The 25735-nt window shown below is 40.0% G+C and overlaps 1 protein-coding gene across 1 annotated transcript; it reads right to left on the reverse strand.

The window, feature by feature from the left end:
• Positions 1–704: 704 nt before the first annotated feature.
• LOC149999890 (uncharacterized) lies at positions 705–18241 on the reverse strand. The gene is made up of 4 exons (XM_090289655.1): positions 18065–18241; positions 10640–10766; positions 2552–2624; positions 705–2250 (listed from the first exon to the last, which is right to left on the reverse strand). The coding sequence occupies exons 1-4, from the start codon at positions 18098–18100 to the stop codon at positions 768–770; spliced, it is 1719 nt and encodes a 572-aa protein (XP_090145781.1). The 5' UTR covers positions 18101–18241; the 3' UTR covers positions 705–767.
• Between the last annotated feature and the right edge of the window lie 7494 nt (positions 18242–25735).

Here is a 25735-nt window from a genome sequence, read left to right on the forward strand (position 1 = left end):
AAGTGACCCACACAGTCCAAACATCAACTCTGCAGCTGGGAATCTGTGTATGCAGAGGGCTGACTGTAGTTATACTCAGATTTTCAACTGTGCAGGAGGTCAGCACCCATAAACCCTGCACATTGTCATTCACACCAGACTCTATGATAAATTTGCAATACTTACAAAATTATGCCATCTGTTATTAGCAAGAAAAATTAAATAAGGGTCTTCTGGCCAAAACAAAAAACTAGGTTTTCTCATTAGAAATGTGGACTATATAATGGGTAAGGGATACACAGTACTTGGCACAGGAGGCCAGTAGGAAAATGCCAATGCCAAAATATCATTTACCAATGACTTATTTACAAAACAATGGAAACATAAAAATTAAACCTGCCTGCATGTTAGAAATATGCTTCAATTTACCTGTAGATCAGTCTCCAAAATGGAAAGAAAAAAATGTTAACTGATTTAAAAAGAAAATCCCTCTTAATCATATGTAGCATTGCTTAAAGAGTATTTCCTCAATAATGTTCATTTGTGGAAGTAGTAAATACCCACAGTTCAGAGGTCCACTTTAAAAATGAAGCACTGATACAGGGTATACTTATAAGTTTTATAATGGTTCTTCCATATTAATAGTTTTCTGGACCACTATACATAAATTAATTTGTATCAGGCTTTCTCATATTACTTATATTCAGAGTTTCATTCCAGTGGGAGCTTTCACATGTAAGGATGAAGGCCAACTGATGTCTTTTCCATAGTTTATATTTAAGAGGTTTTCATGCAGTATGAGTTCTCTCATGCCTCCTAAAGGAACTGGGACGGCTAAAGGCTTTCCCACATTCTTTACATTTGTATGGTTTCTCTCCAGTGTGCATTCTCACATGTCCGCGAAAGGTAGTACGATAAGTGAAGGCTTTTCCACATTCTTTACATTCAAAGGGTTTCTCTCCAGTATGAGTATTTTCATGTGTTCGAAAGGATGTGTAACAACTGAAGGCTCTACCACATTCTTTACATTCATAGGGCTTCTCTCCAGTGTGAGTTCTTTCATGTATTCGAAATGAACTGGGAAAATTAAAGGCTTTCCCACATTCCTTACATTTATAAGGCCCATCTCCAGTATGCACTATCATGTGTGTTCGAACACTTGAGGGAGATATGAAGGCTTTCCCACATTCTTTACATTTATAGGGTTTCTCTCCAGTATGCTTTCTCATGTGTCCTTGAAAGGTTGTACGATAAATAAAGGTTTTCCCACATTCTGTACATTCATAGGGTTTCTCTCCAGTGTGTGTTCTTTCATGTATTCGAAAGGAACTGGGCCAGCTGAAGGTTTTACCACACTGTTTACATTCATAAGGCTTTTCTCCAGTGTGAGTCCTTTCATGTGATCGAAAAGAACTGGGACAACTGAGAGCTTTACCACACTGCTTACATTTATAAGGGCCATCTCCTGTGTGTGTTATCATGTGTGTTCGAATGCTTGAGAGAGAAATGAAGGCTTTACCACACTCCTTACATTCATAGGGTTTTTCTCCAGTGTGAATTCTTTCATGTATCCGTAAGCCAAGAGGAGAACTGAAGGTTTTGTCACACTGTTTACATTCATATTGTTTCTCTGCAGTGTGAGTCCTTTCATGTCTTCGAAAAGAACTGGGACAACTGAGGGCTTTCCCACACAGCTTACATTCATAGGGTTTTTCTCCAGTGTGGTTTCGTTCATGTATTTGTAAACCTAGAGGAGATCTCAGAGATTTACCACACTGTTTACATTCATAGGGTTTCTCTCCAGTGTGAGTTCTTTCATGTGCTCGAAATGAAGTGGAACAACTAAAGGCTTTCCCACATTCCTTACATTTATAAGGAGCATCTCCAGTGTGTGTTATCATGTGTCTTCGAAAGGTTGTGAGCCACATAAAGGCTTTCCCACATTCCTTGCATTCATAGGGTTTCTCCCCAGTGTGAGTCCTTTCGTGTCTATAAACAGATTTGTGGTAACTGAAAGCTTTCCCACATTCCTTACACTTAAATGGCTTCTCTTCATATTCGTGAAACTCATAAGGTTTGGATCCAATGTGAGATCTGATGTGTCTGTTAAGGGATGAAGGACGCACAAAGGCTTTTCCACACACACTACATTTAAATGGTTTTACTCCAGGAAAAGTTTTCTTGTTCAGATTAAGATTTAGAATCTGGCTGATGGTTTCTCCACACTGATTACCTTCTTTGTTTTCATAGAATTTTTCTACCATATGACTTCTGTAAAAAAATGAAAAGCACATTATTAATGATGTCTTTGTTAATGTCCTATTTATTAGTAGGGTATTGGAATTACATTTTTATAATTTACAACAAAAGTGAAGGTTTTCTGTCCTTTCTGAATTATTTCAATATACTGAATGCTCTGTAAGAGGACTTGAGCATAGCTGTTATGAAAGAACGATATTAATATATGAGGTGAAGGGTAAATAAATTTGAAGTAGGAGTTTTATTTATTTTTAAAAATTCATGACATTCTAGAATTCTTATGTGGAACAATGCTGTCTATTGAGTGACTCACCTTAGTTTTCTCCCTTGGCTTTTGTACTGATTTTCAATGTTATGATCTTCCCATTTTTCCCCTAAATGCAGACCTAGAAAAATAATTCCAAATTATTATAAATTGGAGAAAAGTGATTAGATTCTAGGTTCATGATGAGCTGTAGCCATGCTTAGTTTATTTACTAATATATTCATTTTTCCACACGTTGAAACAATACTGATATACAAGAACTATTTGCTCTTGGTCAGAGGAATGGTGGTGTGAGAGGTCCTCTTGGTCTTTCCCCTCACAGTTTCTACAACTTGAACAGCTATAATTCAACAAAGGATTCCCTGTTCAGTGCACAAACATGTCTGAGAGACCCGAGTAATGAAACATACGAAGGTGGGCAAGTGGGAACAAACTGAGGGGATGGGAAGGGAGAAGCTGAGATGGTGCCAGGGATGGAGCCCAGTGCTCACAGTCTGGAAGAGGAAATCAGATTGTCACTGGCACTCCCTTCAGCAGGGAGGAACAAAGGGATTTAGTGAGAATCCTGCAGGAGTGGGCAGTACATGCTGCAGCTGAACCCAGTGACCTGGGCAGGGATGAAGCACAGAGGTGTAGCCACGGATGCCTGGCAATCGGCATTCCAGACAGAGAAACAAAGCCATGGAGTCTGGCTGCCTGCCCTCATGCTCTCCTCATCTTCATCTTCCCAGAGCTAGCAGCAGGCCCCAGAAGCAGCGATAGCAGTGAGTATTGGGTTACAGAGCACATTATCTGCAAACCTGAGAACTGGTACTTCAGAAACATTTTTTCCAAGGTCAGGTGCAGACACAGAGGGCAGCAAGCTGCTAAGATTTGCCAGTCACCATTCCTGGGAAAGCAAAGCAACCAAAGCAGCAGCCAGGTCCCCCCAGCTCACCACCCCCACCCCCCATCACGGCTGCATTTCTGCAGTGTTGGGCTGCAGGGGACAGCACTGAGATTTCATTACCAAGGTGAACTGAACACAGAGGAAAGGCCCACTTTCCTAGGGAACACATTTTCCACCACTATTAAGAAATCTGAAAAGCCAGAGCAGTACATGAGAACAAAAAATCTTGTGCTGCAGCGCCACCTATTAGAAAATGATAGAAACACTTCTTATCAATCTATTAGAGAAGTGCTGCTCATACATACATGCCTAGACATAGAAAAAATCCATCAAATACCATGAATAACCAAGGTAACAAGGCAGCTTAGAAAGAAAATGAAAAACCTTCAGAAAATAAACTAAAAGGCATGAGAATATGTGATTTAAATGACAGAGAATTCAAGATTGCAGTTCTGAAAAAACTCAATGAGTTATAAGAAAACACAGATAGGCAGTTTAATGAACTCAGAAATAATATCAGTGAACAAAAAGAGTACTTTACCAAAGAGATTAAAACTAAAAAAGAATCAAACAAATTCTGGAGATGAAGAACTCAGTAAAAGAGGTAAAGAATGAAAATGTGAGTTTAGGAAACAGAGCTGACCAGATGGAGGAAAGAATCAGTGATATGTAAGATAGAAACCCAGAAATGACACAGAGAAAAAAGAGACGAGCATTAAAAAAATGAAAGAGGAGACTTCCGTCCAAGATGGAGGCTTAGATTGATACACTCTGTCTCCCTCCACAACTAAGTAGGAATACAACTACCTCAAAACCAAAGATAACCAGAAATTCCAGAAAATAAAACTACATGGAAGCCCAAAGTATAAAGTATAAACCAGCGGTGCTTGTCTGGATGGGTAGGAGGGGAGAAACCTGAACGGAAAAGTCAGGGAGTGCTGTCTGTGCTAGCAGCGGGGATAGCGGCGGGACTGCAAGAAACACCAGGGGAACAATCCCGGCTGCAGTCGAGACCCATCAGCTCGCGATTCCAACACTGGGGAAAGCAGACACCCATTGCCTCCAACTGTGAGGCCCAGAGGGCGTTGGGACGGAGAAAGAGACTCCTGGTCTCTCAGCGGAGAGTAATGGCAGGAATCCATCTTGGATCCCTGCCCCACAACAAAGCGCCACAGAGCGGCCCCCTACAGCCTGCCCAGGAAGCAAAGGTAAACAGAAAACTGTCAGAATGAAGCAGACCATGATTGAAATCCTGGTGATGCAGCTCACCAGGCAGCAGATGAAGGACCTAACCAATGAGCAAATAGGAAATCTGAACTGAGGCTCAGTTCAGAGCTATAGTCATAAGGTGGCTTACAGATTAACAGAGATTTGGAACAAGACAGGGAAGGAATGAAGGCCAGTCATACTGAAACAAACAAAAACACATACGAGACAAGTGGTGAGGAAATGAAAACCGGAGATCAAATCAACAAATCAGAACATAGGGAAGGAACAAACATTCAGCCAGTGCAGAAAGAGGAAACAAAAAGGGAGGAACACGAGGAGAGGTTCATAAACCTCTGGGGCAGCTATAAGTGAATGGATATTTGAATTATAGGATTGCCAGAGGGTGAAGAAGAACTAGAAATAGAAAAATTATGTGAAAAAATAATGAAGCAGAACTTCCCCAACTTGGGGAAGGAAATAGATTTACAGATCCAGGAAGTACAGAGAGTTCCAGAAAAACTGGACCCAGGGAGAACCACTCCAAGACACATTATAATCAAATTGTCAAAAATTAAAGATAAAGAGAAAATCTTAAAAGCAGCAAGAGAGAAGAAAAGAATTATGTACAAAGGGGTCCCAATTAGACTATCAGCTGATTTCTCAAAGGAGACCCTGCAGGCAAGAAGAGACTGGCAAGGAATATTCAAAGGAATGAAAAGCAAAAACCTATAGCCACAATTACTCTATCCAGCGAAACTGTCATTCAGAATAGAAGGTCAGAGAAAGTGCTTCCAGGACAAAGTAAAACTGAAGGAGTTCATCAGATCCAAACCACTATTATATGATATGTTAAAGGGACTTGTTTAGAAGAAGGAGGATCAAAACTATGAACCTTAAAATGAAAACTGCATCTCAACAACCAACAACAGAAGCTAGGGAATCGAAACAAAGGCAAACTAAGTAGGCAACGAGAGTGGAAAAAGAATTATAGGTATGGGGAACGTATAAGGGGGAGGTCAGCAAGGAGGGGGAAGGGGAAAAAGGAAGGGAGATGGTACAGGAATTAAGAAGCATAGTAGGAGGGAGTGGAGTAGACAGGAAGAGGTTGAGAAGAACTATATGCACAACCAATGGACATGGACTAAAAGTGGGGGACAACTGGAGGGAGGGGGCCACTGGGTGGAGGGGAGTAGAGGGAAAATAAATTGGGAGAACTGTAACAGTATAATCAATAAAACATATTAAAAAAAGAAAAAAGAAAAATGTGTTTAAAAGATAAAAAGGTAAGCTCTTAAAATCTAGTAGCAGCAGACTATTAAGATATTAAATATTTGCTCAAAACTCCTGCCCAATGGAATTTGCATTCTAGAGGGAGGAGACAATAAGTAAAATGTATAGTGGATTAGAAGATGGTAAATACAAAGAGGTTGGGATTACTGGGGGAAATCACAATTTTGGATAAGGTGGAAGGCCTCACTGAGAAGGTAACCTTCAGGTTACAGACTTTGAGGGGAGGGAGCAAGCCAAGTGTAATCTAGAGGTTTCTACAATAAAATCCTTTTATCTATTAAAATAATGGGCTCTTCTTTTTCAATTAAAAAAAAAATGAAAGCGCTCACCCTGGCTGGGGAGCTCAGTTGGTTAGAGTATTGGCCCAATATGCCAAAGTTGTGGGTTTGATCCCAGGTCAGGACATGTACAAGAAGCAACCAATGAATGCATAAGTAAATGGAACATCAAATCAATGTTTCTTTTTCCTTTCCTCTATCTCTCTAAAATCAAACAATACATAAAAAAATGAAAGAGTTCTTCAAGAACTATCTGACTTCCTCAGAAAGAACAATATAAGAATAACAGTGACTTCCACCCAAGATGGAGGCCTAGACAGACACGTTGTGTCTCCCTCCACAACTAAGAAGGAATACAATTATGTCAAAACTAGAGACAACCAGAAGTTCCAGAAAATCGAGTTGCATGGAAGTCCAACAAAGATATAAAGAAGAAATTCTCATGCAGACAGGTAGGAGGGGCGGAGTGGGGGAGGAGAGGACGCAGTGTGGTGGTGGCAGCAGCAGCAGCAGCAACAGCAGGCTGGCGGAAAGCAGTCACGTTTTAAAAAGTAGGGAGGGACACCTGGGGAGCACTCCCAGCATCAGACCAGAGTGCACACCTCACCGTCCCAGCGCCAGGAAAATAAAGCCTCATTGCTTCTGACTGTGCAAACCAGGGGGGTTGGGGTGGAGGAAGAGACTGCAGGTCTCTCAGTAGAGTTCACTTGTTTAAAGGGCCCCATGGTCCTAGAACATCTGCAGACCCACTCACTCTGGGAACAATGGCCTGGGCAATAGCTAGAGAGGTGCCAGTTCCATACAGAAGTAGAAGTGCCTGGAAAAGGGGAGAGTGCTGAGCAAGCAGCATTGTTCCCTCTCAGGCCCCATCCCCCACATACAATGCCACAACATGGTGAAATGGGTTGTCTCTACCTAAGGCTCCGCCCCTTACAACAGAACAGCTGTAACAGCTCTACCTAAGACACAGAGGCATACAAACACAGGAGCCTGTCAAAATGAAGAGACAGAGAAGTATGGCTCCAAAGAGGGAAAAGATCAAAGTTCCAGTGGGAGAACTAAGTGATGAGGAGATAGCCAACCTAACAGACAAGGAGATAGCCAACCTAACAGATGTAGAGTTCAAAACTCTGGTGATAAAGATGCTCACAGGCTTGACAGATATGCTTAAGTATGGTGAATGCATAAGGGAAGAAGTGAAGGCTATGCTAAATGAAACAAAGGAAAATCCACACAAAACCCATGGTGAACAGAAGGAAACCAGGGTTCAAGTCAATGATTTGGAACATAAGGAAGAAATACACAGTAAACCAGTACAGAATGAGGAAACAAGAATTGAAAATAATGAGGAGAGGCTTAGAAACCTCTGGACAACTTTAAATGTGCCAACATCCAAATCATAGGGGGGCCAGAAGGAGAAGGGGAAGAGCAAGAAATGGAAAGCTTATGTGAAAAAATAATGAAGGAAAACTTCCCTAATTTGGTGAAGGAAATAAGACATACAAGTCCAGGAAGCACAGAGTCCCAAACAACTTAGACCCAAAAAGGACCACACCAAGACACATCATAATTAAAATACTAAAGGTTCAAGATAAAAGAGAGAATCTTAAAAGCAGCCAGAGAAAAGCAGAGTTACTTACAAAGGGGTGCCTATAAGACTATCAACTGATTTCTCAAAAGAAACTTTGCAGGCAAGAAGGGACTGGCAGGAAGTATTCAATGTGATGAAAAGCAAGGACCTACAACCAAGATTACCCAGCAAAGCTATCATTTAGAATGGAAGGATAGATAAAGTGCTTCCTAGACAAGATAAAGCTAAAGGACTTCATCCTCACCAAGCCTTTATTATATGAAATGTTAAAGGAACTCTTTTAAGAAAAAGAAGATCAAAACCATGAACACTAAAATGACAATAAACTCACAACTATCAACAACTGAATCTAAAAAATAGAAACAAAATCCAAACCAGAATAGGAGCAGAATCATAGGTATGGGGATCAATTGGAGGATTATCATCTGGAAGAGGAAGGGGGAGAAATGGGGAAATGGTTCAGGGATTAAAAAACATAATTGGTTGGTACAAAATAGGCAGGGGGAAGTTAATAATAATATAGGAAAGGGTTAAGCCAAAGGACTTATATCCATGACCAGGGACATGAACTAAGGGGGGTGGGATTGCTGGAGGGAAGGGGTATACTGGGTGGAGGGGAGCAAAGGGAAAAAAACATTGGGACTACTGTAACAACATAATCAAGAAATTATACTAAAAAAAAAGAAAGAATAATAGTAATACCAGAAGAAGAGATGGAGAAGGGAATGGAAAGCTTAGTCAGACAAATAATCAATGAGAACTTCCCAAATCTATGGGAAAGAGCTAGATCCTTGAATCCAGAAGCACACAGAACACCTAATTACCTCAACCCAAAAACTTTCTCCAATGCACATTGTATTAAAACTGTTAAAAATTAACAAGAAAGAAAGAATTCTTAGACAGCCAGGGAAAAGAAGACAGTAACCTATAAAAAGGAAAGCCCATTAGATTGTCATTGGATTTTTCAGCAGAAACCCTACAAGCTAGGAGAGTGGAATCAAATATTAAAATTACTGAAAGAAATTACCAGCCAAGAATAATATATCTAGCAAAGTTATGCTTTAGATATGAAGGAGAAATAAAGACTTTGTGGATCTCCATTGCACGAAATACTCAGTGGGGGGTTATTCTACCTGAAACAAAGAATAAAACCTACAAGTAAGATCATTAACAGGCAAGGGGAGCAAAGGGGAAAAAATTGGAACTATTGTAACAATATAATCAATAAAATATACTTAAAAAGAATAGATCACTAATAGGCAGACAGAAGTAGGCTATTACAACCCTTTTTAAGAATAGGGTACTATATACTTAAATAGCACGTAAAGGTTATAGGAGGTAATAACATTAACAAAGAGGAAGAGCCCTGGCTGGGTGGCTCAGCTGGTTGGAGCATCATCCTGTACACCAAAAGGTTGCAGGTTCAATCCCTTGACAGGGCACATACCCAGGTTGCATGTTCGATTCCCAGTCAGTGCACATTCTGGAGGCAATCGATCAATGTTTCTCTCTCTGTCTGTCTTTGTCTCTCTCTCCCTTCCTCTCTCTCTGAAATCAATAAACATATCCTTAAGTGAGGACTTTTTAAAAAGATAAAGGCAATATCTACTCAAGTTGGAAGTAAATTTATTGCATAAATAGGGATAATAGGGATAATTTGTGACAACAAAACATAAAGGTGGAGGGGGTAAAGGTCTGACTTTGAAAATGGGGACAGAGATTAAATGCATTCAGAAGAAAAAGGGCCAGTATACACGTATATATGAAACTTTCTTTTACATAAACCAAAAGATAACCAAACACAAAAAAACCCAAACTGAGACACATAACTAAAAAAAGAGGAAACGGAAAAAGTACAGAATACCACCAAAGAAAAGCAGACAGAACACAAAGGAAAAGAACCAATGGGGACACAGAGCTATCAGAAAACAAAAAGATAAAATAGTTATAGGAGATCCACATGCAATTAATAATTACCCTAAATGTAAATGGACTAAATTCACCAATAAAGAAGTACAGAGTAGCAGATTGGCTCAAAAAAACAAAACCTAACCATATACTGCCTTCAAGAGATACATCTAAGCTTCAAAGACAAAGGTAGCTTCAAAGTGAAATGGTGGAAAATGATTCTCCAAGCAAATAACATTCACAGAAAATCAGGTGTAGCCATACTTACACCAGACAAAATAGATTTCCAGATAACAAAGGTAACAAGAGACAAAGACGGACATTTTATAATGCTAAAGAGAACGCTACATCAAGATGATATAACTTCTTCTTAGTATATATGCATCCAATCAGGGAGCAATGAAATATGTAAAGCAAGTACTCATAGAACTAAAGGGAGAAACAGACAAAAACACAATCATAATTGGGGACCTTAATACTCCACTGACAGCTCTAGATAGATTATACAAAAAGAAAATCAGTAAAGAAATATTAGCCTAAATGATACAGTAGACCAAATGGACATTATTGACATTTACAGAGCCTTTCATCCTAGAAAATCAGATAATACATTCTTCTGTAGTATACATGGAATATTCTCAAGGATAAACCATATATGTGTTGGGACACAAAACTAGCCTCAACAAACTCAGGAAGACTGAACTCATACAAATATAGTCTCCAACCACAATGCTTTGAAATTAGAAATCAACTGCAAAAACAAAGCAAAACCACCCCACAAATGAGGAGATTAAACATGCTACTAAAAAAACGATGGGTTCAAAAAATAAAAGATGAGCTCAAAAGATATATAGAGGCAAATGAGAATGACAATGCAACAATATCAAAACTTTTGGAATGCAGTGAAAGCAGTAATGAAAAAATTCCTGTTCTCTAATTGACAAATTAAGTAAGAATGTTGTAATCCCTACCTATTGAGGCCAGGTTCCTGTAGGTTTCCCGCATCACATTTCTATAGAGTTTCTTCTGTGAAGGATCTAGTAAAGCCCACTCCTCCAGGGTGAAGTTCACAGCCACATCTTCAAAGGTCAATGAGTCCTGAAACATTGCAAATATGGGTACAGTAGGATTCATGAATCTGACAGCACTGGGGATTTAAACTCAATTTATAGGAAAGTTACATATGATTCTGTGGTCTCCAAACATTTGTTTTATGTCTTGCTCAATAGAAACTTACTCTATCCGCACTTACTTCCTCTTAAATTTAACAGCATCATGAATACAATTTATGCATTTTTGCTGTGATCACTTTAAATATTATTGCTTTCTATTGGCAGGGTCTACAGCACCTTGGTGAAATGACAGAAATGCTACACAAATGAAACAAAGCATATCATTACCTTGTGAGAAAAACTTACCTCCTTATTACTTACTCAGCACTCAAATATGTATAGGGTCAAATCTACATAAAGTTTTAATGAATAAAAAACAGTGAAAAATGAAGCTTTTTCTTCTGTTCCCATCACCAAACATGAGAGTCCAGGCAGCCTGTGGAAATCTAACTTGAAGAAGGATCAGCTAGCCATATCAGCCTGAAATATTGCAGGCCATTAAAAGTAGCTAGATCCAGCTGACTAAATGAACATATTCTTATAAAGAAGTAGTACTTTTAACTTTTATAATATTTATCACAGACTCAGTTTTTCCATTCTCTGTTCTATTTCACTGAACTAGGACATTATTCAGAAGCTAGGGCTCAGACAACTTAGCATGATACGGCATGTTAAAAAAGCAAGACAACTTAGACCTCCACAGACATCCTATACACACGAACCTCAGGGCTGCTTCATAACAGCATTTAGCACACATACTGAGATGATAAGGTGCTAGAAGAGCTCTTTTGGTCAAACCCTAACAGGGTTCCCTGGCTCTTGCTGACCAGGAAGAACAGGTTAAGAGCTGCACATTGCAAGAGTTCATTGAAGTCCACAGTGGTTTTATGGGTTACTTGTAATTATAAAATCTTATTAAAACATTGTTTGCCAAGGACAAATACAAATCTTAAAGGTCTTCTCTAACAACGGTAAAAGCCTTAGTCATCTGAACAAATAAACCCAACTTACTCCAATTGTAATAAATTAGTGAACTTTTTGCCTTATTGTACCTGTCTCATGGTTGAAATTAAAAAATTTTTTTACTTATTTTTTAGAGAGGGGGGAAGGGAGGAAGACAGGGAGAGAAACATTGATTGGTTGCCTCTCACATGCACCTAATGGGGGACCTGGCCTGCACAGGCATATGCCCTGACCAGGACTCGAACCAGCAACCTTGCAGTTTGTGGGATGACACCCAACCCGCTGAGTCACACCAGTCAGGGAGAAAGACTGTACTATTAAAAGAGGCACATGTTTCTTGAAATTATAAAATATACTTAAAAATTTGCCAATCTAAAAATAAAAATTGATGTAACATTTCACAATAGCTTAGTTGTCATTAGAAATTGAGGTTTTTAAGGGTAGAAATTCTAATACGTGTAATTAAAACTACTAGGAATAATATGAGAAACAACTTTGAATGCAAGAAAAAATATGTTTTCAGTAAAAGAAGGTAGAAGGTATGGAAATGGATTTTTGAGGGAATTACAAGGAAAGTTGTACAAGATTTGGGATGCCCATTGCATAGTATTAGAAGTCTCAGCCAAAGTAATTAGGCAAGAAAAAGAAATAAAAGGCATCCATATTAAAAAGGAAGAAATAAAACTGTTACTATTTGCATAATATTATTATAATGTAAGCCCTGACAAGTGTTTTTCTTTCTTTCTTTTTTTTGGGGGGGGGTGTAATGTAAGTACCAGATGTAAAGCTTTGATTGTGGAGGCATCCGTATCAAAAATTAATCAACTTCAAGAGGGCTATCTTCAATAAGCACATTGATTAGAAACATGCCAGGCTACCTCCCACCACTGAAGATCCTTTATTTTGGAGATCTTGGTTGATTTTGAATACTGACCATTTGAACCATTTATTTTTCCTCTTCCTGCACTTTAAATTCCCACTTTTTTTGTTTAAAATCCACCAGTAAAGAGCCTGTGAGACCCTAGGCCTCCACATTTGATCTCCACCCCCCAAAAAGAAGAACCCCAGGGTCTGTGCATGCTCTCCCCCATCCTTTATCTGTTACCTTGCTTTGTGGCCTCAGATGTGCTGTGAAATTTCCAGGTTCTATGAGTAATAAACTTTTATTTTTTTCAAAGTTTTCTGGTGGTCATTCCTGAAAGGTATCTTGCAATAGTAAGAACCACTAGGGCTGGTACAACCATGACACTGGTTATGATTGGCTGAGACAAGCACAAAACAATTATATATAGAAAAACCCTGAAGACTCTACCAAAAAACTTTTAGAACTAATAAGTGAATTCAGTAAAGCTGCAGGATACAAAATCAATCTGCAAAACCTGTAACATTTCTATACACTAATAATAAATTATCAGAAAGAAAAATTAGAGACAAAGTGAGGGCCAAGATGGAGGCATAGATAGACACGCTGCGTTTCCCTCCACAATTAAGAAGGACTACAACTACCTCAAAACCAGAAACAACCAGAAGTTCCAGAAAATCAAACTGCATGGAAGTCCAACAAACAAAGATATAAAGAAGAAATATTCATCCAGACAGGTAGGAGGGGTGGAGCTGGGGCAGAGAGGACATGGTGTGGTGGTGGCAGCAGCAGTGGCAGCAGTGGAAGGCATAGTTACAAATTTAAAAAAGTCAGGAGGGACACCTGGGTAGCGTTCCCAGCTCCTCACCAGACCACGCAGCTCACACTCCCAGCAGCTGGGAAAATCAAGCCTCATTGCTTCTGACTGTGCAGACCAGTGGGGGTTGAGGAGGAGGCAGAAACTGTTGGTCTCTCAGCGGAGTCTGCTTGTTTAAAAGGGCCCCCATGGTCCTGAAATGTCCACAGACCCACCCATTCTGGGAACTATGGCCAGGGCAATGGCTAGAGGGGCGCTGGTCCCATACGGCAGTGGGAGAGGTGCCTGGAAGGGGGGGGCGAGTGCTGGGCAAGCGGCATTGTTTCTTCTTAGACCTCTCCCCCACATACAGTGCCACTACGTGGTGAAACAGGTCGCCCTATACTGACAAATCCCTAAGGCTCCGCCCCTTACAATGTAACAGGAGCGACAGCTTTACCTAAGACAGAGGCAAACAAACTCAGGAACCTGTCAAGATGAGGAGACAGAGAAGTATGGCCCAAAAGGGGGGATGGATCAAGATTCCAGCGGGAGAACTAAGCGACGATGAGACAACAAACCTAACAGGTGCAGGGTTCAAAACACTGGTGATAAAAATGATCACAGGCCTGACAGATATGCTTGAGTATGGAAGATGCAAAAGGGAGGAAGTGAAGGCTATGCTAAGTGAAACGAAGGAAATTCCACATAAAACCAATGGTGAAGGGAAAGAAAACCAGGGTTCAAATAAATGATTTGGAACATAAGGAAGAAAAAACAGTCAACCAGTGTAGAATGAGGAAACAAGAATTCAAAAAAATGAGGAGAGGCCTGGGAACCTCTGGGATAACTTTAAACATGCCAACATCCGAATCAGGGGGTGCCAGAAGGAGAAGAGAAAGAAAGAGCAAGCCAGAATAGGAATAGAATCATAGGTATGGGGATCATTTGGAGGGTTATCAGCTGGGAGGGGGAAGGGGGAGAAATGGGGAAATGGTGCAGGGATTAAGAGGCATAATTGGTTGGTACAAAATAGACAGGAGGAAGTTAAGCATAATATAGGAAAGGGTGAAGCCAAAGATCTTATATGCATGACCCATGGACATGAACTAAGGGGGGTGGGATTGCTGGAGGGAAGGGGAGTACTGGGCAGAGGGCAGCAAAGGGGAAAATTGGAACTACTGTAACAATATAATCAATAAAATATACTTAAAAAAAGAAAGAAAAATTAAGAAAACAATCTACTTGTAATTTCATCAAAAAGAATAAATATAATCAAGAAATTGAAAGACCTGTATACTGAACTATAACAAGACACTGACAAAAGAAACTTAAAAGATACAAATAAATGGAAAGACATTCCACACTCACGGATTTAAAAAATCAGTATTGTTAAAATGTCCATACTACTCTACAATCTACAGATTCAGTGTAGTTTCTATCAAAATTCCAATGGCATGTCCCACAGAAATAGAACAATCATAAAATCTGTATGGGACCACAGGTGATTCCACATAGCTAAGGAAATCTTGAGAACGAAGAACAAAACGGGAGGCATCATGCTTCCTGATTTCAAACTATATTACAAAGCAACAGTAAGTAAAACAACATGGTAGTGGCATAAAAACAGGTATATAGATCAGAGAAAGAGAATAGTCCAGAAATAAACCCATGTTTATATGGTCAATTAATTTATGACAAAGAAGCCAGGAATATAAAGTGGGAAAGGACAGGCTCTTCGATAGTATTCGGAAAACTGGACGCCGCATGCAAAGAATGAAACTGGACCACTATCTTACACCATATATAAAAATTAACTCAAAATGAATTAAAGATCAGGAGATCAATAGTAGTCTTATGCTGCATCATTCACCTCAATTCATCTCATCAGGTAGCCACTATATCATCTCACATATCAAGAAGATATTTTCAGAGAGAGAGAGAAACTATTCACTTAACTTTTATTATAGCATATTGTAATAACTGTTATATTTATTATTAGTTATTGCTAATCTCTAACTGCCTAATTTATACATTAAACTTGTTATACTCTCTTTATGGATTCCCAGAATAATCTTGGGAATCTTTCAGATGTTTACATAGAAAATCATGTCATATTCAACAAAGTCTCATTAGTTTATATCTTAAAAAACTACTAGACTTCAAAAAAGTAGTAAATTTTTTATTCTTCATATACATTGCTTATTTAAAATATACAAAAAATTATATATACCACATTTTACTATTTATTTTAAATTAATTTTTGCTGCTTTTAATTTTAACTTTTCTATATAGGAAATCACTGTAAGGTTTAATTATTTGAACATGAATGAGTGTAGAACTGCAAACCATAAAATATAAAAATTTTCAGTTCTCTTTCTAACAACTAAAATGAGACACATAGTTTGTCTCTTTACTTTATTTCACATTGGCGATATTATAAGAAATGAGTAGTTTAGGGATTTACATTTAATCCTGAAACCTACTAGGATTTTCAAAGATTTACATGAGCTTGAGTTGTTTTTCTCATATCAATTCAAACAGAAATTAATTTGCTCTAAGAATAGAATAGTCTTTTAAATATCAAAGTTCTCCAGGGACATGCAGATACAAAAACTGATTTTAAACTGAAAAATGTGCCTGAGAACTTATATACGCCCATCTCATAGCCTGATATTTTGTTGCCTAAAATGAAACAAAAATTCTGTTTGGCTCCAGGATTTTCTTGCCTTATAAACTTATTTTTCAATCAACTTACATTCTCAAAGCCCAAGAAATCAAAATTCTTACATAGAACGCAGGGAATAAAATGGTGTACTGCTAAAAGAAACTACAGTTAATTGATGATATATTCAATAGCTAAAGATATCTAATGAAAAGAAGTGCAAATATTAAAATCAGCTCATATAAAGCAGCCAACAGTTAAGAAGAAAAACTCACATTCAGAAAGATAAACACATTCCCAAACTTGGAGTCTAGACATTCCTGGTTGAGCAAGAATCCCTAAAGTGGGTCAGTCCCTGGGGAGGGACCACAGGTGACCCCTGAGCAGCCCCAGAAGTGAACTCTGGGAGCTCCACACTCTCCTCTCTCCTGTAAGCATGGAAGCACTCCCTCCCCCAGGCTTCCATCCCACGAGTGAGGAACCTCTCAGCCTGATTCAGTTGAAGGGTCTAACAGAAATGAACTCCCAAATTATAAACCCTTTGTCCAGGAAACAGAACTCTGGACCTTCGCATACTTTCTCGGGTGTCACAATTGGGTAGCAGGTGGTACTTATACACAGACTTTGTCAATGTCATGGATGCAAAACTCAACATGTAAAATACCGCTAGGCCTCAAGGGGGCAGGGGTGGCTTGGTTTGGAGCACTGGCCTCAAGCCTCTGCTTTCCAATCACAATGTTTTGGAACACCATATATATTTTAAAAGACATAAACCCAGTGTTACAAGAATCCAGCAAAATCACTGAAACCCAATATTTATGTGTAAGGAGGAAATAGAGTTGTAGATGACTTCTACTAGTTCAACAAGGAAACCCACAAACACCTATTCTTATCAGAAATAAATGTCAGTTAATTATTATGTCAAAGAAAAGAAATTGATTTGTAAACAATCATATTGGAACACTTCTAGATATTATAAGACTAAGCCCTTACATGCCATTTGAAATCACCCAAAAGATAAGGACATCAGACTATTACTACACCCATGGGGGGGGGGGCAATTTTTTTAACTAATGTATCTAAGAATGAAATATTTTATTTTCCTGAAATTCATCTCTTTCTTGCCTCTTTGGAAATACTTTTTACTGTATCTCAAGCTCTAATTTATTAAAAAACTGTTCAAACTAAATAAATCTTTTCAAAGTGACAAATGTAGGGAGGGGCAGTACTGGCCTGGACTGACTGAAAGCACACCTCACCCAGGGGCTTCCCATGAGGAGCATCCACCCAACGGCCTTCCCGAGGGTGTCCATTCCCACAGGCAAGATTCTGGGGGTGAGGCACGGGGATTTCATACAACGTATTCCAGGTGGTTATTCCTTGCTTTCCTCTCATGTAAAATATACACAAAAACAAATCTTTGAAAAGAGCCACCCGCGGCTCAGTGCATAAGTGATAAACAGAACACTGCGTCTGTGTGAAATGCAGTGCGGAGGACCAATAGTTAATCATGATGCTGTGAGCTGGAGAGGGGAAGAAGATGGCGTCTGGGAATGCGGGAAAAGATCCGGAAATTTAGGGCTTTCCTGCCAGCCCTAGGAGGAGCTAGGCTGGGGGACGGGGTCATGGATTCGAGGCCCTGCTTCCTAAACATTTGTAAAACCAAGGGGAAAACTAGTCCCCTGAAGAGAGAAGAGGAACCGGGGACCCCAGAAACCACAACTCCTCCACACAGAACCCTGGAGGCTGCGTCCCGATGGTCCCGATGACCCTCCCGTGGCCACCGCACAATCGAGGGGTAACGCCACCGGGCACAGTAATAGGATGGTACGCCCGGCTCCCGGTAGAGCTCGGACGCTGCGTGCCGGAGGCGGCTGCCGCCCGGGGTGACTTGGGTCCGCAGACTCCGGAGTGATCTCGGGGAGACCGGTTCCCCATCAGCGGGTTCCAACCAGCCCCTCATCCTCGTCTCCTGACACCTGGCCCCTGCCCACTCACCATTTCTTGGTACTTGGGGTTCCCTGCCTTCCACATGACAACTCCCTCCCGCGGCAAGTTCAGGCCACAACCACAGAGGATGTGCTGTAGCCACTTGAGGCCTTTGCGAGAAGCGACAGAGGATCCAGAACGCCGCAGGAGCTGGGAGATCCTAGGCAGCAGTTCAAGCCATCATCAAAGCACCGCCCCCACAGATGGTACGGGGGACGCCCCTGATTGGACAGATGCACGGCCCCGCCCTATCAGGACTTAGTGACTGCAAGCCGGGGTCAGAATCTGTCCTTTCAAGGGGACACTGATTTTAACCATGAGGCCATCAGGCAACTCATGGAACTGTGACCCTTCGTTGCAAACAGAGCCACATAAGAGTGACTTCTCCATAGGTAATGATGGCTCCGGCTCCATTTTTTTTTTTTTTTTTAGAATGACCAATATTTATTAGAAAGTTGTAGCCCCACTGACAATAAATATCAATGTTATCACGGAACAGTAGAACAATTATTGTCCGAATACTGAGCTTCTGTAACCAAAACCCACTGTGGGTTCAAGAAAACACTGTATACACATACCAAATCAATAATTCCATATACACCAAAAACAAAAACCAGCTCAAGTTTAGAAATGAACTGGCTGGAACACAGTTATTGTGCTACTGCTTTAAGAATCCCATAGAGCACCTCGTAACTCATTAACTGCATGTTTTCCTTCGGGGGCAAACACGGTCCTCTCTCTGTCACATATGTATAAGGAAATCTCAAAACCCAGAGGCCATCAGGTGGGAGAGTGATTTCTTGTTTTCCTGGGTAGAATACTGGACATGGTGGTGGGCCTGGTTATACCTGATAAAAGTTAGCTGCCTTGATATCAAAGGGATCATCTCGAGGTGCTTGTTTCCTTCCACAGTTACAGGCACCAGTGGTTCGAGCGTGGCTATTGTGATATAGCACAGGAGGATTTCTTTCAGCCTCTGGTTTTCTCCTAGGCTGTGGGTTCTAACCCCGGTTGGGATGCAGCCGCTCAATGTTTCTTTCTCTCTCTCTCTCTCTCTTCTTTTCCTCTCTCGCTCAAATCAATAAACATATCTAGTCTAAAAGCCCACGGGTTAGCTGAAGTCCAGGCAGTGGCCTCGCCCTCATCATGAAGACGGCTCTGGCTCCATTTTGATCGTGGACCATTTCCGATGGGGAGACATCCGCCCTTCCCGCCCCCATCCCCACTCATCTGGTACTTGAAAGAATCTTGTGGTCCCAGGGGTACTTGGCTCTGGTGGGAAGTTTGAACCCCACAGCCCTAGACCAGGCCCCAAGCCTCAGATGCCAGCATGTGTGAAACATATGAGGCCAAGTAACTACCAGTAAACCTCTTCCAGGAGCTTCACTGATTCCCATTTGGTGAAGGAAAGATCAAAGGAGGCAAAACTGAAAACACTGCTTAGTGAAAAATAATAGATGGCAAAGATAGGAAGAATAAAGAAGCAGGACAGTGGTCACGTATGAGATATGACAGAGATGAGTCAGGAATGGGAACATCACTGGACCCTCACCACTGCCCACAGGCCATTTATGAATCTTGATTCCAAGAATGTTTATATTGTTCTTACTAAATTATACCATAACACAATTTGCATAGTTTTCTGAATATATTTGATGATAAAAATTTTAAAAAGAAGTTCAGTTTTTAAATGAATGTAATTTGTATATGCTTGTTTGCCCTGTAAAGTGGCAATCTGTTTCCTGCCAAAATATGATGCTGCTATTTGGGTCACTGGCTTTTCCCTCATCCAGTATTAAAGTTTAGAAAAGCTTTGGTTGAACAGAGGAAATGTTTTTATTTTTCTTTTAGAAATCTCAAAAAATTTAGCATGGACTGGTTTACATCAGATCCTGACAGATAATAGGGAGGGAAAAAAACCTCATGAAATACATGACTTCAGTCAGAAGCTGTAGCCCAGGCATGTTTTTGTAAGAATGCTGTTATAAGAACAATGTATCTTGTTACTGCCTCTCCCTACAGTTTTTTTTCTTTTTCTTTTTTTTTTCTACAGTTTTAAATTATTGATGTCACTCCTTTCCTCCCTGCCCAAGTATAACGTTTAAACATGAAAGAGGCTAGAGAGGCAGTGACTGAATAAAAGAAAGAATAAATGACTTAGAGAAATAAACTGTTAGATTTGTTTACCCCCTGAGCTACTTACTACCTTGCTTTTCTCATGGGGAGGAAGGAATTTTCAACACACTGCCATATCAGAACACTATCAACCCATCCACGCAGCTCTAAGGCCCACAGCAGAAAGAGAAGCAGAAAGAAATGAGTAGGGTGGTGGGTGTGTCCTGTCCTTGGGTTGCTGGCCCCTGCTCATTTCTTTCTCTCATCTTATCCAACTGCTTTCTGTGTGCTTTCTGAGAGAGTTGGAGCTAGGATTTAATATAAATAAAATATATGACAACATTATCATATAATGTAATGGGGCATGCAATGGGATAGTCTTAACAGTTGTATGTGTGTCTGGCATTGAGGAAAATGGTAAGAACTCTATATACACATGAAATTGATGGATTCTTGAGATCTTGTGTTACTTTTTAAAGCAGAAAGCTATCCTGGTAAGTGATTTTTTACCAGAAGATTAGATCTCTAGATCAAACACTTAGATTAAATTTTTCAGATATTCACACACAAACTTCAAAACAGACATGCAGCAATATCATAGACAAGGCTCTGCTCTTAATCTTCTGTACCACACTTAGGCACACACACGTGCTAGCACATGAGCTTCCCTGGCAGTACTCAGAGAAGATAGAAGTAAATTTAGTTGAACCCATCGACCAACTAGGCCAGCTTCCTGGGATTCTAATTCTTTCTTCTCGGAGCGCTTACTAGTTCATGACCTAACACTTGACCATGCACTGTATTGCCCACTTTGAGTGCATGTGTTTGAAGGCCTCTACCCAACTAGACTGTAAGATTTTTTAAAGCAGGATATCTTACATTTGGCTTATTTCCTCCTTTGTGCCTAGCACAAAACTCAACAAGAAATTGACAGGTAATAGGAAAAACAGAGATAACTGTCTTAGACTGAATCCAAACAGCAGAGCCCTTCTTGGCTCAGGTTACCAGCTGTATCACCTTCCCAGGGGTTTGACTGGCTCATTGTTGAAGTCTCTCTGCTCCCCAGAAGTTATATTTATGTTTATATTTCAAATTACTGTCATGTAAACTGAAGGTAATTCTATAAATTTCCACCACTGCCAGAGTAGGGCCAACTGCCCTATATCCTTTATCAGAATCCAATTCATTTCAAAATGAGGAAGGAAAGAGACTTTGTTTTGGGTGATGGGCACATGATGCAGTGTGCAGATGAGATTTTATTGAGTTATACACTTGAAACATGTATGATTTTGGGAACCAATGTAACACCAATAAACTCAATAAGAAAAAAAAAAGTGGCAATCTGAGCTTTCATTCATGGTTTTGGCAGCAGGAATTGCTAACAAGCCAAGAGTCTACTTAGAAAAATGGGTTACATAAATTCATCATTGATCACCAAAGGGTGATAATGTATTGATATGTAAATATCTGGAGTATTTATCAATAGAACAATTAAGTAAAATGTAATATAATATATATACCATATTACTTCCTCTACGTCTGTTAAGGTCACCTGCAGACTCAGGTGAGCCACTACGCTAGGTTTGGTTGACAACACATTGCCACCAGGAACATATGAAAGGATTTATGACTCCCATCATGGTTGTGTCTGAGGAGACCAGGGCATGCCTTGAGAGAGCAAGGAAAGAAGACTGGCCTGTTTTGTTTTTTTGTTTTTTTTAATTGAGGTTATGGGTGGGCTAGGGAAGATTTTGTACACAAGGCAGGTGCTTCCAGGGATTGAATCTCTTGCCAGTGCTAAAGGAGGGAGCACTCAGGTTTTCTTATCACCTTGTACAGATGTAGGGCACAAGGAGAAGAAGGAGGATGAGGCTTTTAAGTCTCTCAGCTGTCAATCATTCAATAATGGGAGTCAGAGACTTCTGATTTCTCCTCTGGCATGAAAGGAGCTTAAAAGGTGATATTCCTATCCTTGCCAGAAAAAAAGCTAACAAACTTAAACTCAACAATCCAGCTGTATGAAAGCATTAATTCCAGGGCAAATTGCTGTCTCCCAAAATTGGAAAGAGAGACAAAAAACAGCCAGATTGAACTATGCCCACAATATTCCAGAGCCTAACTGACTGAGATTTTACCAGTGCCAAACGGATATGGGGGAGGGGAATAGGCAACTCCCCTCTAGTCTTTCTGCCTGAACTAAGCTAATGGTGGGGGGAACTTAGAAACACTTGTGAGGCTGATAGTTTTGTTTTTTAAACTCCTGACAGCAAGTAAGTGGTGTGTCTTCCAAAACTACCTGTCCACCTCTCTGACACCAACTGGGTGGCCGGCAGTTCAATCAGTTGAACACTAACCAGAGTTAACATCAGACTCCATGGTTTAGGACTCAGTCCCACAGGATTGCCTCCACTTCAGGGGCTAGCCACGAATAGGGAGACCCAGGTCACACACATTTCTGCATGGTGGACTACAAATTTGGAAGTTTACTGGACATACACTCATGCTTGTTAATTCAATAGAACTACTCTTAGAACTATGAGAAGTGCTTTATGTATTATTATTGGTTGATTGTTAAAGATGCAAGTCAGAAACAGCCAAATGGAAAGACTGCGCAGGGCAAAGTGAGGGTGAGAGGGTAGGAGCTTCCATGCCCTGTGCAGATATGACAGCCTCCCAGGACACTGATGTGCTCACCAACTCAGGTCTCTCCGAATCCTGAGGTTTAGGGGTTTGGATGGAGTTTCCTTACCTAGGCATGACTGACTGAATCCTTGGAGAGTGGTAATTAACTCAAACTCTAGCCCTTACCCCTCCCCAGAGGTTGGGGGCTGGGCTGAAAGTTCTAAGCCTCTAATCAAAGTCTGGTCATTCTGGCAACTAATACCTATCCTAAAACTATTTAGGAGTGAGTAGTCGCTTCATTGGAACATAAGATGCTCCTGTCATCCTTATCATTCATAAAGTCAAAAGACTTTAGGAGGTCTTTGCTAGGAACCATAGACGAAGACCAAATATCTGTTACTGTACCACAGCAGGTCACAGCCCAGGACACAGTCACATTAGAACATGGAGACCAAATGATAAGACTATAGAACACTTCCTTTCCACCCCCAACACTCCTACTTAACAACAGTGGGATACACGGGAAGAACCTAAGTTTCAGAACTTAAGAAACCTCTGTAGAACCCTAAAGATGAGGTAGAGAAAAAATAAAGAACACTTGTGTATACTTTAGCCTCTGTTACAGCAAATACAGTAAGCACAGCCTAAACCCTAGTCAGATAATCATAAAACCTCGCACTAAAGGCCTACTTTCCTCAGTTCTTTTTTCACAGCACATCATGTCTGGCATTCAACAAAAAATTAAAAAGCATGCTAAAAGAATTAAAAGACAGTGTGAAGAGATAGAACAAGCAAATGAACATAATTCAAATATAGAACATAATTCAGATGTAAAGATATGTTGGAATTAAACCAGACATGTAAAGCAACCATAACTAATATGCTAACTCATCAAAAGGAAATACTGGAAAACATATGAGAACAGGTAGATAATGTAAGCAGAGAGGGAAACCCTAAGAAATAACCAAAAGGGAAATGTAAGAAATAAAACACAATGATACAGAAATGAAGAATTTGTTTGGGGGGGAGGGGCATCAATACAGTGGAAATATGTGAGGAAAGAATCAGTGAGCTTGAGACATCAAGAGACCCTTCCAAACTGAAATGTAAAGATTAGAAATTAAGGAAGGAAGGAAGGAAAGAAGGAAGAAAGGAAGAAAGAAAGAAAGAAAGAAAGAAAGAAAGAAAGAAAGAAAGAAAGAAAGAAAGAAAGAACTTAAAAAGAAAAGAAAAAGGGAAAGAAAAGAAATGAAAAGAACAGACCCTGGCTGGTGTGGCTCAGTGGGTTGAGCACTGGCCTGCAAACCAAAGGTCACTAGTTCAATTCCCAGTCAGGGCATTGGGTTGTGGGCCAGTTCCCCAGTTGGGAGTGCGTGATACAGCCGGTCAATTTCTTTCACACATCGATGTTTCTCTCCCTCTCTCCCTTCCCTTCTCTCTAAAAATAAATAAGTAAAATCTTCAAAAAATAAAACAGAAGTCCAAGAACTTTGGGATAATTACAAAAGGTATAACATACACATAATGGGAACACATAAAGGAAAATAAAAGAACAAAAAAGTAAACCAATAATACGTGAGATTTTTCCAAAATTAGTGATAGACCCCAGAACAAAGATCTAGGAAGCTTACCAAACAAGTTAAAAACCTAAAAATATACACCTAGAAATATTATAATCAAAGTTGAAAAAAATAAAAGACAAACAGAAAATCCTAAACGAAGGGGGAAAAATCTTTATAGAGAAACAAGGATAAGAATGAAATTGGACTTCATCTCAGAAACCATGAAAGCAGAGTGTTTTGTGAAATAAGGTGTTGAAAGAGAAACTACCCAACTAGAATTTTGTGTCAAGCCAAATTATCTTTCAAAAGTGAGGCAAAAAATTTCACCAATAACCCTGCTTTGCACAAAATGTTAAAAGAAATTCATCAGGAAGAAAAAAACAATAAAGAAAGGTTGCATGTTAGAGAAGGAATAAATAATGGTACAATAAGATAATTTGTTTTTGTTATTCTTAAGTAATCTAAGTGACAACATCTTGTTGAAAATGGTAATGGCAGCAATATATTCAGTAATTGTAGCTTTTGGATGAACGACAGCAATGTCACAAGGGACAGGGAGGGTGAAACTGGTAACACTCTGTTATGGGGAACGGGCACACCCAGTGAGGTGCTATGGTGTTATTGCAGAGAGGGCTTGGGTTAGTTGTAAATGTATACTGCTAACTTAAGGGCAATGACTACAAGATTAATTTTAAAAAGTATGATAGGCTAAAAGAAGACAAAAAATGGAATCTGATAGAATGCTTAAGGTAGAAGAAAAGTGGAAGACAAAAAAGAAAGAACAAGGGCAACAAAAAATGGTAAAAAAAAATACGGTAGCTATGAATCCAGCTATATCAATAATCACTTTAAACATCAATGGTCTAAATACAACAAGTGGAAGACATGGTGGAATACGAGTTTTCTACCAAAATCTCCCCACAGTGCGCTAATTTTGATAACCACGCAGGAAAAGAGTATCTTTCGTTGGGAGTCCAGTGGAGAAGTTCCAGCACACCATTAGAGCAAATAAACCGAGAACAGATACGCAGAGGCAGTAATAATAACAATTTCACTTTATCCACATCACCCCTTCTCCAAAGCAACAAACTTCCTGCCAAAAGAGACTCCCTTGCTGGGCCTGTGATTCCTCCCGCTAGTGAGCGAGTGAGGGAACATTTATTTATTTGGCTTCTCCAGTGATGTGGGAGAGTCCCTCCCCATGAGGCTCACTGCTTTCTTGTCTTACTTCCCCTCCCCCATCAACATTATAACAAAATGACCTTGAACAAAACCACATTAACTGAAGACCTACTCTACTTCAGGAAAGGGGGTGTCCTCTCTCTCCTGGTACAGGCATACCTCAGAGATATTGTGGGTTTGGATCCAGACCATCAAAGCA

The sequence above is a fragment of the Furipterus horrens genome, unplaced genomic scaffold (assembly GCF_987537825.1).
Source record: "Furipterus horrens unplaced genomic scaffold, mFurHor1.1.pri manual_scaffold_10, whole genome shotgun sequence".
Lineage (NCBI taxonomy): Eukaryota > Metazoa > Chordata > Mammalia > Chiroptera > Furipteridae > Furipterus > Furipterus horrens.